Here is an 18,870-nt window from a genome sequence, read left to right as displayed (position 1 = left end):
CCTTTGGAACGCCTTTGCGCTCGTCGGTGGCGTCCGTGGGTCTCCGGCGCCCTCTAGCGGCTGAGAATAGGAGCTTGAAATTCGGTCCTGGATTGAAATGGGAAACGATCAGCATCTCTCTCTCCTTTTTCCCCCCCCTCCTTCCCTCCTTCCTTCTCTCTCTTTCTCTCTCTCTCTCTCTCTCTCGAAGGCGGGAATGGGCAAGTAGTTGATGCCATTTTTGGCTTCTACAAAAGTTGAAAATAATGCAGAGGAAAAACCGATTATGAGGCCAGTGTTTATAACTTTATTTATTTTTCTTATATGTATCCATTTCATGTATTCATAACTATGTTTATACTTATACCTGTTATTTTATAATCGCTTGACAAAATAAATAAATAAATAAAATAAACTCCCTACCCTAAAACTATCCCCATGATTGATTAGGTATTATCGAATCATTGTTGACTCTTAGAGATCACATAGATTTCTCCATAATATTAACCTGATCCTTCAGATCTTTCAATGGTGCCTCCATCAACACTGTAACTTTATTTTATTTAGTTTATTTATTTAGTTTAGTTTGTCAAGCATGTATGAGAAAACAAATATAAGTATGAACATAACATGTAAACATATAAGTATAAACGGGTATAAGTATATACATAATAAATGAGTATGAATAAATGGGAACTGTAGGACAGGGACGGTAGGCACGCTGGTGCGCTTATGCATACCTCCTTACAGACCTGTTAGGAATGGAGTAAGGTCCACGGTAGACAGTTTAAGGTTAAAGTTTTGGGGGCTTGAGGATGTAACTGAGCCATACATCTTGTTTTCTTGGCGGTCCATGCTATTCTCAGGACTCTTCTCCAACACTGTAGAAAGCCAGCATTCCTCCTAGAAAATGAAATATCGGGGGGAATATTAAAAAGGCAGGATAGAATATTTCCCCTAAAGGAGAAATGAGGAAAAATCTCAAGGGAAGCAGAAACCAGCCCCAGTCTCCCTGCCCCAGGCAGAAACTGAGGAGGTCAGCTTTTAGAAATGCAGTTTTGGTAATCTATTCAGAAAGACTGGGTCGGACAGAGACTTCATATAAACAACACAATTAGACAAGCCAAAGGTTGACAAGATTAGCTCAGACAAACACCTGGGATTTGCATTTCCCTTTTTGCCTATAGAGTCAGCCATGACCCCTACATGACCCCGTTGGAATCAAGAAGGTATAAAAACCCACCCACTCTCAACTCCATTTGTTCAGCTGTCCCAGAACTGCATGCTGTGTGTGTGTGTATGTGTGTGCGTGTGTGTTGGTTCTGCTCATCAATAAATCTTTCTTAAGCAGCCTCCATTTTGTTCCCAGCTTGGAACTGGAACTGGATTTTGATTCCAACAACATCAAGGTTCAAAATGTAAATATTTCCTATCCACCTTTCATTTCCATTGTCACAGGGAATACCATCACTTGCACAGTTCTGAGCTGTGAAGGTATACAGGTAGTCCTCGACTTACAGCCCTTCATTTAGTGACTGTTCAAAGTTAGAACAATAGCAATAGCAGTAGCATTTAGACTTATATACTGCTTTATCAAACTCTGGACAGCACTGAAAAAAGTGACTTATGGGCGTTTTTCACACTTACAACCATTGGAGCATTCCCACAGTCATGTGAACAAAATTTGGATGTTTAGCATGTATTTGCATGTATTTATGACAGTTACAGTGACCTCTGCGACCTTCTGACAAGCAAAGTCAATGAGAAAACCAGATTCATTTAACAACCCTGTTACTAACTTAACAACTGCAAAGATTTCCTTAACAACTGTGCCAAGAAAGCTCATAAAATGGGGCTAAACTCAGTTAATAACGCTCTTGCTTAACAACAGAAATTTTAGACTCAGTTGTGATTGTAAGTCAAGGACCACCCATATACACATCATAGCATTAGAATATCGCTTCCAAGGCTTTCATGGCTATTCTATCGTGGCTAGTCTGTTTCTTCGCTGCTTGTTCCTTTGCTGTTGATGATTGATCCTAAAAGGCAGAAGTTATCCCTCACTTCTATGTCTTTACTGTCAAAAATTGGGTTGCTGTGCAGTGGTAGGTTTCCAGATTTCTTCCTACTGGTTCTATGAGTGGTTCTATACATGTGCGCTTTGCACAGGGCTCAAAAACTGACCTCTGTCTGAATGCTGGTGAGTGAGTTGAGCTGTTTTTTAGCTCAGCTGAGCCGCAGCAATTTGCTCTGCCGCGTGAATCAACTGAGCTAAAAAAACAAGGGAATATAGGAGAGCTAATGGTGGCAGTGGGTGGGTGGGGCAGACCAGAGGTGGTATTCAGCAGGTTCTGACCAGTTCTGGAGAACCGGTAGTGGAAATTTTGAGTAGTTCGGAGAACCGGCAAATGCCACCTCTGACTGGAGATTTTACAGTATCCTTCCCCTGCCACATCTACCAAGCCACACCCACAGAACCAGTAGTAAAAAATGTTGAATCCCACCACTGGTGGGGCCAGTCAGAGGTGGTATTTGCCAGTTCTCTGCACTAGTCAAAATTTCTGCTACCGGTATGCCAGAACCAGTCAGAACCAGATGAATACCACCTCTGCTGCTGGGTCTCTTAAGGTGAACAAAATCTCTTCCATCAAAATTATTTGTTGCATGAAACCCAATCTAGTAACATGTGACTACATGTAATATTAGCCATCTAAAAAGGCAAAGGTTTCTAAGGCAAGAAGTGAGAGTGTGGATTTGCCTCTGAAAGGGGAAACATGGCGGGGCCCCAATGCTGCAGAAGGCTGCTCCAATAGCCTCCAACTTTGTTGCCCTCGACACACGCCCGGCTCTGGGATGGGTGGGCAGAGTCAGGCAAATCTTGTCCTAGGATGGCTCTTCTCACACGTCTTTTGACTTGCCAGTTGGTAGGTACCTTTTTTGCCCAGATTCTTGGTGGGTAAAAACCATGAAAAAAGCCAAATGAATTTTCTGATACTAATCAAATTGAAAAAGAACTCAAATTTCTGGAATTTGATGTTTTAAAAAAAGCCAATCTGACATTGTGTCTTTCTTTCTCAAACATTTGTCTTTTTTTTTTTTACTACAGTATACACAAGCATATGCTTTAAATAAAAATAAGCATTAACCAGAATGCCATTTTGCCATTTTGAAAACAAATCATGCTGTGTGCTCAGATATGAGGGAAAGTATACAGTGCGACTGAGATGTATTTTAATAAGCAACGTGACTAAAAAGTCAAACTGTTCTCACTGTTTGCATTATGGAGCAGATCCAGTTGCAGAAGCTGCCAATAAAAGCTCCTTAAAGTCTGGCAAGCACCAGCAAATTAGCTAATATGGCAGTTTTTCTGAATTCAAGATTGTAAGGCAGAGACTTAAATGAGATCCAATAACATCAAGTAAAATACAGCACGTAGATGCCATACAAACTAAGCAGCAACGAAGTTGGAGATAATGTGAATTAATATATAAGTAGAATACAAGTGCATGCAATTAAAAACCCTGGGAAAATAAAAAGATCTTTACTTGATGCCAAAATGGTGCTAATATTGGTGCCAGTCATGCCTGACAGGGGAAGGAATTCCATAAATTACAGGTTTATTGTGGCTCCTGTTTATCCAGTCAATCAGTTAGAGTCAGACAGCATAGCAATCTTTGTAATCAATTAGTAACATTGGGTTCTGGGAGAATGGTGTGTTTCTAAAATGTACAAAACATTGGAATTTAGCTAATGACACTGGTTAAATGGTCAGTAAGAAGCCTTGTCTCAATCTACACACTATAATGAATTGGTGGGTTTGTGTATGTTGAGAGAAGAACCTGTAATGGCTCTTAGGTAAGTGATGTGGTGATCCAAACTAAGAAATGATATATGGCTCAACTTTCAGGGGAGGTATGGGGAACTGAAGATGGCTCTGTGAAAGCAGAGACAATGACTGTGATGAAGTCCAAGGAACCAGTGAATAAATTAGTTCTCTGGAACCTTTCTGGATAAGAAGAGGATAAGGGGTAGGATTCAAAAATCCCAGCAACCAATTTGCGGCCCAGTTGCTGGGTGGGTGTGGCCATTGTGGACGTGGCCTACCAGAACTTCCAGGAGGTCCATTTTCACTTTTCCAAGGGTCCAGAGGCTTCCCTCGGGCCTCTAGGAGGGTGAAAACGGCCTCTACCAGGCTCTGGAGGCCCTCCAGAAGTTGGAAACAGGCCCGTTTCCAGACTTCTGGAAGGCCCGGTTTTCTCTCTCCCAGAGCCTCTGCACAGACCCTGCATCGAATATGGGCCATGTGGAGACTCCTGGGAGGGGAGGGGTGGGCTCAGTCGGTTCAAATACCTGTTTGGCTAACCAGATGCAAATTTAACATCTGGTTCGCTCAAACCAGTCTGAACCAGTAGAATCCCACCCCTGGACCCACATGTGTTTCAAATGGCTGTTCCTTATGAGGAAATTGCAGGACAACAGTTTTATGTTGAGTTTCAGTGCCAGAAGATTATAGAATCAGCCATCTGGCTCACAACAATGGCAAAAACTTTTAAAGGGCACTAAATTCATAAACTTAACTTACTAAGCATTTTCAGAAATTGCCTACTAATTATTCTAAAAGTATTAGAACCCTGTGGGAACAACCGGCTTGAAAAATCTTCATTGGGAGGGGGGTGGAGCTGGCGTCGCGACGATACGGCATGTGATCTAGGAGGTCTGAGATCGCTGCTGATATCTTTGCTCCTGGACGGTCCAAATGGATCTAAACCATCCCGAAGAGATGGTGAATGTAAAGAGCGCATCCCGTCAATCCCAGGGATACCGCAAAGTCCTTGGTAGATCCAGGAGAAACTCTTTTTGCCAGTGGCAAAGAGGCAGCCATTAAAGCTGCTGAAGTTGGGACAGCTCCAAAATGGAACGGAAGAGGATAGAAAGAGAAAGTGTGCCGGTTTGGTGAGAAGTTTTTCTTTACTTTAAGATTTAAAAGGACACCTTAAAGAAAAGAAAGAATCTGTAAAATCTCAGACAGAAGTAATTAAGCGGCGATCTTAAATGGGAAGTCAAATTAATTTTTTTCTTTTTCTTTTTGCTGGACCCTTTCTATATGATTTCTTACTTTGAACTGGACTGGTCTTTTTTTCTATCTTATTTTTCATTTTTGTTTCTTCTCCTTTTTGTCTTTACAATATTTTAGGCTAGAGATCCCCTTTTAGCCTTTTTTGAGGGGAAACCCTTTTTACTTTTTAATTAACTTTTTATAATAATTTGTTTGGAAAAGGAAGGGGAAAGTGAAAACAGAGGAAACTTTGTAACACTGCCAACTAGAGGCATAGAAATATTGTTTCTCTTTTTTCTCTCTTTCGACCAGACAAAGCTGAGAAAGAATTCAGACTTTTTCTCTTTCGACCAGACAAAGCTGAGAAAGAATTCAGACTTCTTTTCAAGGACTTTGAGCCTGTCTGATAAGATAGAGGGAAGAGCATGGGAGAGTGTTATTGCAGGTGCTCTTCTGGGTTTCTGTCAGTAAGTGGAGTCTGGTATTGAAGTATACAGAAAAAAAGATAAGATTCTAGAAAAGAGAACTATAAAAATTTACAAAAGCCTTGGAGAACTAAATAGGTGCAGTGTGTTCTTTTTCTCTTTTTTAAGTTGGGCTATTCCTCACACCCCCTCCTTATCAGCTTATTATTTGTAATAGTTATTTCTTGGACTCTTGGAACCTGCTTTTGTCTTTCTTTTTGCTTTTGGAGCCTAATTTTTACTTTTGCACTTTATTTTAAAGTATTAGTGTAGGCTTTTCTTTTTTTCTCTCTCCCTCTCCAGCATTTTTTATCTACCTTCCATATTGGGTTTTTTTTTTTTTTTTGTGGCTTCCTTTTTTTTGTATACTTTTTCATACCTGAGACTTTCTAATTGGATTAAGGTGTTGAAGAACCCGAAGAAATTCTTTTTTCTTTTTAGCCTTTTTACTTTTTATTTTTCTGCCTTCTACAAGATTCAACCATTTTTTCCTTTCTCTGTTTATGGTTTTTCTTTTTTCTTCCTTTTTTGAGCTTTTACTGCTATTTAACTAATCAATTGGATTAAGGTATACAAGAACCTGAAGAAATCTTTTTTTTTCTATCTTGCTTCTTTTTTTCCACTATTTTTACTTGGATTTACAATTGGCTATTTCACAAGTGGACTAAGGTCTAGAAGAACCTGAAGATTTTGAATTGTCTGAAATGAGCAGGAAACTAACAGCGGCTGGTTTTTCAATTGCTACTTCTTCCTCTTCACCAACTGGAGGACAGCCCTCAATACAGACGATGTTACAGCAAGAAAAAGAACAGGAAAAGGTGACATTGCAGATGATAATGCAAGGAATTCAAAGCATACAAGCAAGAACAGAGAATATTGAAAGGAGAATAGTAAAAACTGATGAAAAGGTGGAGAATATTCAACAAATGATGAAGTATGATGAGAAATTCAAAAAAATTGAAGAAGATAAACAAAGAGATAAGAAGATTGGAGATATTGATGACAGATTAACAGTGGTTGAACAACATAAAAGTGGGATGCTGAGATAGGAGATGGACAGATCAGAATTTTATCTCAGATTCCAAAACATAGAGGAAGAAAAGGGACAAAACTTAGCTGAGATAATGATAGAAATCTTGGCTGAAGCTCTGAAAATAACCAAAGAGAAGCTGGTGGATGGAATAGACGAGGTTTGTTGAGTCTTCACAAGATGTGCAATGAGAAATAGCTTATCAAGAGAAGTTCACATCAGATTTACAAAGAAAGCCATTAAAACACAAATATTACAGGTGGCAAGAGAGAAAACATTGAAATATAAAGATAAGGAGATTGTGGTCCTGAAACAAGTGCCCAGAAGAGTGAGAGAAATGAGACGAGAATACCGATTCCTGATTAAAGTCCTACTTTAAAAAGAGGTGAATTATAGATGGCTGATGCCAGAAGGTTTAATGTTCACATGGCAAGAACAGAGATACAGAATTGACTCAATTGGGAAAGCTGAATTGTTTTATACTGAATACTTTGGAGGGAGAGAGGAGAACACAGAAAAAGAAACGTCACTAATTGAATTCCAAGAGGATTGCCAAATAGCGACTGAAAAAGAAGAAGGTGCAATAGGTGGAAAGGTGGAAGTTAAGGAACAATGTCAACCAAGATCTACAAAATCTGCTAAACCTACTTATAAATGGAAGAGAAAAAGCTGATTACAATTAACATAAATGGACTTAACTCAGCTGCTAAAAGAAGGAAAACTTTCCATAAATTAGAGAAATTAAAATTTGATATAATCTGCCTACAAGAAGTACATATTAAAAAGCAATATGAACAACTGTTGATACAGCCAAAGTTAGGGAAAATATTTACTTCTTTGACACAATGCCATAAAGGGGTGTGGTTTTATACATTAAAGATATTATTCCAGAGAAATTGATCGATACAGATGATGATGGAAGAGTAGTAATGGTGGAAATAATGGACAATAATATGAAAACACTCCTGATTGCAATCTATGCCCCGAATGACAACCAAGAAGAATTTTATAGAAAACTACATATGAAAATAATTGAACTGGACTATATTAATATCTTTATGATGGGAGACTTCAGTGGAATTGTAGACAATACATTGGACTATACAACACAGAAAACAACAAAGCAAAACAGAAAGACTCTCCCTAAATCCTTTTTTAAAATGACAGATGAAATAAACCTAAAAGATGCATGGAGAGAAAGAAATGCTGAGACTAAACAATACACTTTCTATTCAGACAGACATTTATCATGGTCCAGAATAGATATTATATGGATGTCAACAGAATTGTTAGCCAATATGCAAGAAATAAATATGGTGAAATATTGAATGAAAAGGGTGAACTTAAATCTGTGCAAAAATTAGAAGAACAAGGTATAAAGATGAATTGGTTTTCATATGTGCAAATACATTCAAGGTATGATAAAGATTCTAAAACAGAAGGTTTCTATGATAAATTGACTGATTTAGATAAGATTTTGACAGGTACTGATGAAAAGGTGATAAAAAAATTGTATGGATATCTATTAGAAATTAAACTAGAAGAAGAACAAATTAAAGAAACAATGATTGCTTGGGGGAAGAATTTTGGATATGGGATTGATCTAGAGAAATGGCAAAAATTGTAGTCTCAAAATTATAAAATGACATTGTGAACAGCATATAAAGAAAATTTGTATAAGATGTTTTACAGGTGGCATTTCCCCCCAACAAGAATAGGAAAAATGTTCAAGAACAAATCTGAAAAATGTTGGAAATGTCATCAAGTACCTGGCTCATATTACCATATGTGGTGGACTTGTGCAGATGCCAAAAAATATTGGACTAAAATCCACACATGGTTGAAAAATATGACAAAAAAGCATATAGACTTGAAACCAGTGTATTTTTACTGGGAATTTTACCTGAAATATATAGTAAAGAATCGAAATATCTGATTGTAAATGTATTAACAGCAGCTAGGATTCTATTTGCCAAAAACTGGAAAACTGAGAAAGTACCATCACAGGAAGAAATTATTAAGAAAATATTGGAATGTGCTGAAATGAGTAGATTGACATTTGAAATCAGAGAACAAGATGATAAACAATTTTATAAAATTTGGGATCTATTCTATCAATGGTTAGACAATAAAACATGGTAATGAAATATGTAGATTTTTAGAACATAATGAATATATAAAAATGTATTTTTTTATTATATCTACAAAATGATTGTAGGATAGATCTGAGATGATAATATGAATTGTCACAAAACAAATTAAATAAAATATGGATTATCTTGTAAAACATGAATGAATAATAGTATAGTCAAATGACTGATTAATAATGATATTAATGTATTTAGGAATATTTGATTGACAATATGAGAATATATATAATGTAATTGTAATTGAAGACTATGAAGTGGAAGCACAAAACAATTTGTAAACCAACCGACACACTGTATGTATATATATGGAAGATGGCTTGATGTTTTTATGTTTTTTTGTCTATGTTTGTCTTAAAAAACAATAAAACTTTTTTTAAAAAGAAAAATCTTAATTGGGGTATTTTTTCTTCAATTCTGAACAAAAAGTAAAAATTCACAAGCTTAAGAACTTTAAAAATAACTTAGGCTAAAATTAACTAGGTTTTCAGAGTGCGAAGTGGAAGAATACAAGCTTCAAAACAGCTGTAAGAGGAAATAGCTGGCTGAAAGGACAAACTGAATTGAAAAACAGGAAAGACAAAGCTAAAAGAATTGGATAAATGTCAGGGTTCTGGTGATTGCCCTAATTAAATCATGAACCTTGAGCCAAGCTTCAAAAAAATCCAAAAGATTTATTAGGAGAAACATGTTGGCATTATCCCAGTTGGAGCCAACTCTGGCACACATGATTTGTGGTCACCTGTGCCCGTTCCCCCCCTCCCCCCTGGGTGTGTCATCAATCAAATTCTCCAAGAAGCACATGGGCTGGCCATCATTAATCACATTCTCCAATGAAGGATTTTTGTGGGCAGAAGATCCGGTAGCCTAGCTACAATTTTTGTAAGAAATGTGTGGATTGTACTTCTGGGTCCTTTCCCGTCCCCACATGGCAACTCAAAAACAGGCATAGGAATTCTTTACGAGTTGACAATAACAGGAAAACTACCGGTAGTTGAATTGACTAACAGGAAAGCCAAACTGAATTGAAAAACAGGAAAGAATCTATTGTTCTAAGAAGCCATAAAATATCCCAGAATGTAAAAGTTCCTAGGATTCTCAGTGTCTTCCACACCAAAAGAAAGATGGAGCATACAAGTCCTACATACAACCTTTGGGAACTCAGAACTTCTCAAGGATAAGTTATATTGTGTATGTGTGGCCGGATCTAGGTTCATAGAACCTAATTTCAGGTTCTGACCAAAAAGTTGTTCTGCACAAGCTAAGTTAGGGTATCATTTAGAGAGGACAAGGTCGTGGCTGGTGTTGAGGCTTCTTGGTGGGTCTGAAGCCCTCTCCAGAATAAGAATAGGAAACACAAGAGTAATGTTGAGACAATAGGAGGGGGGAGGGAGGGAGGGAGGGAGGAAAAGAAAGAAAGAAAAGGAAGGAAGGAAGGATAGAAAAGAGAGGAAGGGAAAGAGAGATGGAGATGGAGAGGGGGAGAGAGAGGAGGAGGAGAGGGAGAAAAAGGTAGGAAGAAGAGTGCGGAGAGGGGAAGACCAAAGAAAAAAAGGAAGAGAGAGAGAGGGGAGAGAGAGAGATAGGGATTGTGAGCAAGAGGGGTAGAGAGAAAGAGTAGAAGAGAGAGGGGAAGACGGAGGAGGAGACACAGAGAAAGAGAGAGAGAGAGAGAGGAAGAAGGAAAAGGAGGGGGAATGGGAGAGAGAGGGAGAGTGAATAAAAACCAGTTTGGTGTAATGCATTGTTTCTCAACCTGAGCAGCTTTTAGATGTGGGTACCCCAACTCTCAGAATTCCCCAGCCAGCAGGGAAATCCCCCAGACATGTCCTTCTTTTGCTGGATGTTTGTACTTTCCCCAGGATGGATGGGATATGTGTCTTTGCTCATTTTGCTCCACCACCCTACAGTGTCTATTTATGTCTCACCATTCCTAAATGGACTCTGTCCTTTCTTCATGATGCTACCGAAGTCAGGAACACCACCTGAATGCCTCTCACTTCTTTCAAGTCCTCTTCAGAACTCACTCTTTCTGTGAAGCCTTTGGCACAATCCTTTCATCTGTTCTGGAGCCTCACCAAAGAATTTCTGCAATCAATTAGATCCTGCCTTGGAGGCAAGTAGGGAAATCCAGTTGGAGACTACTAGGCTGGGAAACTGAAAAGCCTCTGAAATAATGTGGTGGCAAACTATGTCCCTCTCATTGCCAAAAAAATAATAATAATAGCTTGAATGTGTCTAAGAACTGCCCAGAGTCAAATTCAACTTGAAACCTTTACTTAATTTGTTTCTACCAAAGGCACTTTGGGATGTTCTTCCTTCTTTTGCTCTTACCCTTTGGTTTCTCCTTTTTATCATTTTTATTTTTAACCTACATTGAATGTAGCTGGAGCTTTCCTCTTGTTCTTTGTAAAGTCCTAACTTACCTTCCTCCTCCTATTTTCCCCACAATAACAACCCTGGGAGGTTGAAAAATTGGACTGAGAGACAGGTGACCATCCCAAGGTCACCCAGTAGGCATTCATGGCTAAGGAGTCACTTTCTTCCAGTTTCTAGCCCGGTGCCTTAATCACTAGATAATAGTATTATTCAAACAAAGTTTGCTGCTGAAGGTAAAACCCTATTTATAAAGTTATAAGGTTTATAAAGTTATACATCCCTATTTATAAAGTTACAAGCCCATCATTATCACCTTCAACTCCTACCCTCAAAACAATGCTATAGAGCAGTGCACACCAGAACAATTAGACACAAGAATAGTTTTTTCCTGAACGCGATCACTCTGCTAAACAAATAATTATTCCCTCAACACTATCAAACTATTTACTAAGTTTGTATTACTATTAATCCTCCCATCCTTCCTTTCACTCATTTCCTCCCACTTATGGCTATATAACAGTAACCTTGTTGCTTGTATCCTAACATTTTATTGACTGTTTCCTAGTATGATTTGATGCTTATTGTACCCTATGACTATCATTAAGTGTTGTACCTTATGATTTTTGACTCTTGATGAATGTATCTTTTCTTTTATGTACACTGAGAGCATTTGTACCAAGACAAATTCCTTGTGTGTCCAATCACACTTGGCCAATAAAGAATTCTATTCTATTCTATTCTATTCTATTCATTATTTCTGTTGGATACTTAGTGACATTCTTAATGTCAACACTACCCTGAGCCCAGTTTGGTCAAACTCAGTTCAAAATAGGTCTAGGTAAAATTCTGGGAGATAAAATTTACAAAAACTTCATGAGCTTCTGAAGAATTGTCAAGGTGGGTAGAATTATTACCACCTTCTTCCTTTTGTACGTGATTATGTACCTTTAGGGTAGATGATGGATATCAGTTTATTAGGTGAGTTTTCTCCTCTTCATTGCCTCTTTTTCCAATTCATTTTCTGCCTGCTTTAAACCTATACAATACACAGGAGTAGTACTAGAAAATTCATGGAGTAGTTATTCTCAGAATAGAATTCTCCAATCTGGTGCTCTCCATATATGTAGTGCTCTAGATCAGCAGTTGCCAACGGGTGGGCCGTGGCCCACTGGTGGGCTATGAGAAAATTTTGGTGGGCCGCAGAGAAATCTCACCCCCAGAGCACCCCCACAAAGCAATTAATCCAGGCTTCACAGAAACACAAGGCTGCTCAGCCCACATGGCCTGCGCGCGGGAACCGTCCCCGCCCACTCACTCCTTACCAGTCAAACTTGTCTGCTAAGTTGCTATTTTTCCTTTTTTCCGACCATCATCTGTTCTGCTGTGCCAGGAGATTTAGATTAGTTAGGAAGCAGGAAATGGTTGGATTTCTTGCTTTCTAGCTAAGCACAGCCAAATCTCCCTTAGGACTGAAGGTTTGCTTGCAAGCAAATTCAGACTCACCGCAAGCAAATTTGAGAGACTGAGCTAGCCGATGGCAGATAGATAGATCACTGAATGATTCTGTGAGCAACTCAATCTGCCTGCTTTGCCTGATTTTGGGTAAAAGTTGCTCTTTTTTAAAATAAAAAATTCAATATTTACATTCATGCTGTGTTGTGAGTTAATTTTGTGAGTTTGCTTGCAAGCAAAGTTGCTTGGAAGCAAATTTTATGTGATAGACTGAGCTAGCCAATGACAGATAGATAGATTTCTGAATGAATCTGTGATTCTGTGAGCAACTCAATTTGCCTGCTCTGCCTGATTTTAGGTAAAAGTTGCACTTTTTTTAAATAAAAAATTCAATATTTATATAAATATTTATAATATTTACATACAAGCCATGCCCAAGCCACACCCACAAATTAGGCCATGCCAACAGAACCAATTAGTGGTCCCTGGGATCTAAAATTATGAGTTTGGTGGTCCCGGAGGTCCAAAAGGTTGGCAACCCCTGCTCTAGATCAGCAGTCCCAGTCTTTAGAAAGCAATTTTCCCATGGACCAGGGTTGGGGGAAGGGGAGTGTGCAACCTACATCCCTTGTGTGTGCAGTTTACAGTACAGTAAACAGTACCTGAGTGACATTGAGCTGGCCACACATCCTAGCCATGTCTCCCCCATCCCTTCTGAGGTCAAACACAACCCTGATGCAACCCCCAATGAAATCGAGTTTGACATTCCTGTTCTAATGTATCTGGAGAGTACAGCTTAGAGAAGGCTGCCTGCAAGGTTCTTTGAGGATTACAGTATCTCATTAAAACTTTTTCAAAACACTCCGTAATTAAACACTGTTTGCAACTCATTTGGGATTCATCAATAAACTTTCTGCCATTAAAACTTTGAAGATATTTTTGTGGTTCTATAATTGTCAATAACTATCAGTGTTAATATGAAACACGGCTCTCTTCAGGTACCGTTTCCCAGCAGAGAAAAACTAATGAGACCCATTGTGCCAGGATAAAACATTTAAAACAATGAGATATAATGATGACTGGGGATCAGATCTCCTTAGATGATACTTCTCTCCTTAGTCATTCAAATTTTCTATGAACACAAATTGCCAAAAAAAGAAACAGCTCAGGAGATTCAACATTTCTGAATTTCAAACCTAATCAACAAAAATGGCTGCCCATTTAAGAGAAGAAACTTTATTTGAAATGAGGTGAAGCTAGTCCTTTCTCCCTGTGTTGCTTTTTCTTGCAGCTCTTCCTTGAAGTTGCTGGGAGTTTCCCCCTTTCTCAGAGGGGTTAGCCACAGCTTTAAGAGGTGGCCAATTGAGTGGCATCCTCCATCTAATTTCCTGGATCAAAATAAGGGAAACTTAGATGGACGAACACTTTTAAGACCAATGCTGAATAAACTTTTCTGGACTATAGCCCCACTTGATGTCTATGGAGATTCTCAGTCATCCAGGTCATGCTTGTCCCAAAGGTGCTTTTTGAAAAAGCAACTGGACTTTCTTGGTTTTTCCTTGAAGACCTTTTGCTTCTCATCCAAGAAGCTTCTTGGATAAGAAATGAAACATTTTCAAGGAAAAACAAATCACCTTTAAGCCCCACTAAATGGCCACCACTCTATCCCTCAAGCAAGTGGAAGAAATCTAAAGAAGTTAGTAGAAATCTATGGTAAACCGAGAATACTTGAACCCTTTACAACTGGATTTCTACTATAGATCTGGAACTGAGGTAGCTGTGGCTGATCTAATAGAGACGTCATAATAGAGACAATTGAGACAAAGTGTACAGTATTTGCCCATATTTGTTCTGTGAGTCTTCACAACAGGTTTTCATACCAACATTAGTGGTAGTTTCTGAGTTTCTATTAGACATAATAGAAAAAAACGAGTTGGAAGGGATCTTGGAGATATTCTAGTCCAATCTCTACTCAAGCAGGAAACCCTATATCATTTCAGATAACCTTCAGATAAGGTTATCCATTAATTAGAGAATAGTAGGTTTTTGGGGGGATAACTTTGATCCAACAGTGAAACAAGTCCAAGAAGACCATAGTATATGGGGCATCTGTTCCATTCCTTGGTTTCTGGTCTCTGGAATTCCTGCATTTTTCATCTGATTCCTTCTGTTAATTAAAATAATGAATCTGGAGTTGTATATCTTCAATATGCTTGTCTCCTGGCTCAGAATTTTGTTACTTGTGAGTCTGGGAAGATTGTGGCAATCTTGAGCCAATCCAAAATGGAACTAGGGTGGATGGGAGCAACCAAGTAATGATTTGTTCCAGGCAAGAAATAAATTATGGTGGTCAACAAGAAAACCAGTGTCAGATTTGGAGCACTATCTGTTCCCAACAGGTTCACTTCATTCTTCTGAGCCTGTATCTGACACTGCTTCTGAATTTCTGGCAACTGCTGCCAGAACAGCTTTTCCAGTGCTTCAGCTAGTGAACTACCTACATCTTTTCTGGGTTATGAAGTGGGACTTTCTACAAAATCAATTCTCTTTGAGTCTTGAACACCAATCTATTATTAAACATGTTCATGTGTTCTGGAAGCCCCCAAATGCAACTGTTGTTAATAACCAATCAATACCATTTGTTAAATAATATTTGAAGGCTAAAGTTAAAAGCCCTCTTTATATGTTTACGTAAGTCATCACTGTAATTTGATGAGTTTCTGTAAAATTAAGATAATGTGATTTGTCATTATCATCCATTTGATACATTTAGTATTAATTGGATAAATTCATATACTTAATATGAGGAAAAGTGTAGAAACCTGAGCTCAAGCTTCCCTTACATATGTCTTTATCTAAGGGCCTCAAGAACTACAGCTAAATTGTTATTTTAACTGTTATCAAGAATAACCTTGGTTTCCAGCACCTAGTATTTATGATCATCAGGAATTTATTGTAATTGAAAATGGCTGGCTTACATTATTGACATTAGCACTTCATTTATCCTGTTTGTGCTTTCTACTTCAAGTTCATCTGCCAATTTTAGACCCCTAATTACTTTTACCTGAATTTGAAAATATTTACAGACAAGGGCCTAAATTGATCCATTTTCATTCTTCCTATAAGACTATGATCCATTTTCATTCTTCCAAGAGACATTGCAAATTTAGAAGGAAATAAATGAAAAAAGTGGTTAAAACCAAATTAAAACCAGTACTTAGAAATGCAACACAAGTCATAGGAAATAAATATTTATTAAATTATTATGGCATAAACATTTGTAGAGTGCTGAAGTTTTCTGGCTCTCTCAATGGCATTTTATCTGGCCATTTGGTAGAATGGTGGTGTCTAACTTTCAATGGGGAAATAAAAATTTGGGGGACGTGATTGTTTTAAGAGGACTGAGAGTGGCAAGATCAGAAACAAACTGTTGAAAAATGTTAACAAAACCTAATGTAGATGCCCTCTACCTTAAAAACTGACAAACAAGAGAAATTAGTTACAGGTGAAACACACCTCAAAGCCCGTTGGATTTTGCTGTAGTTCATTTTAGCTGAAATAATAAAAATGGCCTCTTTTACTGAAGCTTCAAATAAAACCAACTTCTTTGTCCAGGTGTTGTTGGAATGTTTAGCTGTTATCTCCTGAGCACAAGTTTGAATTCCTAAAGAGAACTATTTGTGTACCATGGGTGAAGGAGTTAAATTTTTAATATAATCTGATTCCCTGAATTATTCCAAAAATGACACAAAACAGAAAGAAAATGTTCAAGAGTTTGTACAAAAAAAGAGTATACTAACAACAAAAATGTGCATTTATTAAAAGTATTGGTCTTGTTGTGCTAAATAATTGTACCCTATGACTATTATTAAATGTTGTACCTTATGATTCTTGACTCTGAATGAATGTATCTTTTCTTTTATGTATAGGAGAGTTTTTGCACCAAGACAAATTCCTTGTGTATCCAATCACACTTGCCCAATAAAGAATTCTATTCTATTCTATTCTATTCTATTCTATTCTATTCTATTCTATTCTAGTCTAGTCTAGTCTAGTCTAGTCTAGTCTAGTCTAGTCTAGTCTAGTCTAGTCTAGTCTATTAAGGTGTGACCTTCATTAGTCATTGGCCGTCATTATTGATCTTCTTTATTCTTGATCTTTATTATTCTTTGGATGGCTTTCTGAATCTCTTTGTTCCTTAAAGTATAGATCAGTGGATTAAGCATGGTGGTGACAAAGGTATAGAAGAGGGAAATCATCTTGCCTTGGTCACCAGAATAATTGGATGGAGATTGGAGATAACTGGAGATGGCTGAGCCATAGAAGAGTGACACCACCATTAAGTGGGAGGAACAGGTTCTGAAAGCCTTTCTTTTGCCTTCAGCTGAGGGGATCCTCAGCACAGCAGCCCCAATGTAGCCATAAGATACTGTGATGAGACCCAGAGGTAGTAGAAGGAACACCACACTGGAGGCAAAGATCTCTGCCTCATTAACAGAGATGTCCACACAGGCCAATTTGATTAAGGCTGGTAGCTCACAGAAAAAATGGTCTATCTGGTTCTGGCCACAACGTGGAAGACTAAAAGTCATAACTGTTTGAACTACTGAATTGCTGAAGCCACTTCCCCAGGAGACAGCAGCCATTGTGAAACACAGAGACTGGCTCATAATGGTAGTGTAGTGCAGTGGATGATAGATGGCGGCATAGCGGTCATAGGCCATAACAGCTAACAAAATACATTCCGTGGAGCCCAGAGCAAGAGAGATGTAGAGCTCACCCACGCAGGCACCATAAGTGATAGTCTTGCTTTTTCTCCAGAAATTCACCAACATCTGGGGCCCAAGACTGGTGGTATAACAAAGATCAAGAAAGGAAAGATTGCTGAGGAAGAAATACATGGGGGTATGGAGATGGGGATCTAATCTTGATACCATAATGATAGTAATGTTGCCCAACAGGGTCATCATGTAGCAGGTCAGAACAAGTCCAAAGAGCAACATCTCCAAATATGGTCGGTCAGCTACTCCCAATAATATGAATTCTCCTTGATAGCTTTGGCTACTGTCTTTCCATGAGGCATTATTTCCATGGATCATCTGCTTAAAAAACAAAGCAAAACATAATAACAGAGTTGGAACAGACACTGGAGGTCTTCTACTCCAACCTCAAACAGGACATCCTACACCAGTGATCGCCAACCAGTGGGCCGTGGACCCCTGGTGGTCCATAAGAAAATTTTGGTGTTCCACAGAGAAATGTCACCTCCAAAGCAACACCCAAATCAATTAATCCAGGCTGTGTGGGAACACAAGGCTGCACCACCCACATGGCCCATGGGAACACAAGACTTATGTCGCTTGCATTGTGAACAACACGAAGTAGTGAGAGGAGGGAGGAAAGGGTGGAGGGGAGTAATTTGCCCCACTCACCCCATGTGCCTCACCTGGCCACCGGGCTTCTTTCAGCTTCTTTCTTCTTCTGCTTTTGGCTGCATGCAAGGAAAGCAGCAAAAGTCTTTCTTTTCCTCCCCCAAACTCCGTCAGAAATGAGACTTTGGGGCCCTGCAAGGCATCCTGCTCCAAGAGGCTGTGCTGGCACAACGAGTCTCACAAAGACCCATTTCTGGTGGAGTTTGGGAGAGAGAAAGACAGACTTCTGCTGCTTCTACTGCTTTCCTTGCATAAAGTCAAAAGTCTCTCTCTCCCCCCACCCCCGAGAACAGAGCTGGAGATGGTATCCTGTGATCCCAAATAAAGAATGATCAATCAGTAGGAAAACATGGTGGGGAATTTTCTTGCAGACTTTTTTTGAGATTTTCCCAAGGTCTCTGGTCCACAGGATTTAAAATTATGAGTTTGGTGGTCCCTGAGGTCCAAAAGATTGGCGACCCCTGCCCTGCACCATTTCAGACAAATGGCTGTTGAATCTCTTCTTTAAAATCTCCAGTATTGGACCATTCACAACTTCTGGAGGCAAGTTGTTCCACTGATTAATTGTTCTAACTGTCAGGAAATTTCTCTTTAGTTCTGAGTTGCTTCTCTCTTTGATTAGTTTCCACTCATTGCTTCTTGTCCTGCCTTCAGGTGCTTTGGAGAATAGCTTGGTTCCTTCTTCTTTGTGGCAGCCCCTGAGATATTGGAAGACTGCTATCATGTCTCCCCAGTCCTTCTTTTCGCTAGACTAGACATACCCAATTCCTGCAAGCAATCTTCATATGTTTTAGCCTTCAGTCCCCTAATCCTCTTCGTTATTATTCTTTGCACTCTTTCTAGAGTCTCAGCATTTTTGAAATATTGTAGTGACCAAAACTGGATGCAATATTTCAAGTGTGGTCTTACCAAAGCATTATAAAGTGGCAAG

At 38.8% G+C, this 18,870-nt stretch overlaps 1 protein-coding gene and 1 long non-coding RNA gene across 2 annotated transcripts; both read right to left on the bottom strand.

Moving 5' to 3' along the window:
- Window positions 1–263: 263 nt before the first annotated feature.
- LOC148126789 (uncharacterized) lies at window positions 264–12,513 on the bottom strand. Its single transcript, XR_015742530.1, has 2 exons — window positions 12,378–12,513; window positions 264–882 (listed from the first exon to the last, which is right to left on the bottom strand). It is a non-coding gene; the product is annotated as an uncharacterized LOC148126789 (long non-coding RNA).
- Window positions 12,514–16,640: 4,127 nt separating this feature from the next.
- Window positions 16,641–17,606, bottom strand: LOC113449656 (olfactory receptor 2G3-like). Its single transcript, XM_026720763.2, has one exon. It carries the CDS (start codon window positions 17,604–17,606, stop codon window positions 16,641–16,643), a length of 966 nt encoding a protein of 321 aa, XP_026576548.2.
- Window positions 17,607–18,870: the final 1,264 nt, after the last annotated feature.

Source organism: Pseudonaja textilis, chromosome 2 (genome assembly GCF_049901715.1).
Source record: "Pseudonaja textilis isolate UNSWEBS1 chromosome 2, rPseTex1.2, whole genome shotgun sequence".
Classification (NCBI taxonomy): domain Eukaryota; kingdom Metazoa; phylum Chordata; class Lepidosauria; order Squamata; family Elapidae; genus Pseudonaja; species Pseudonaja textilis.
This window is presented reverse-complemented; position numbering and strand designations above follow the sequence as displayed.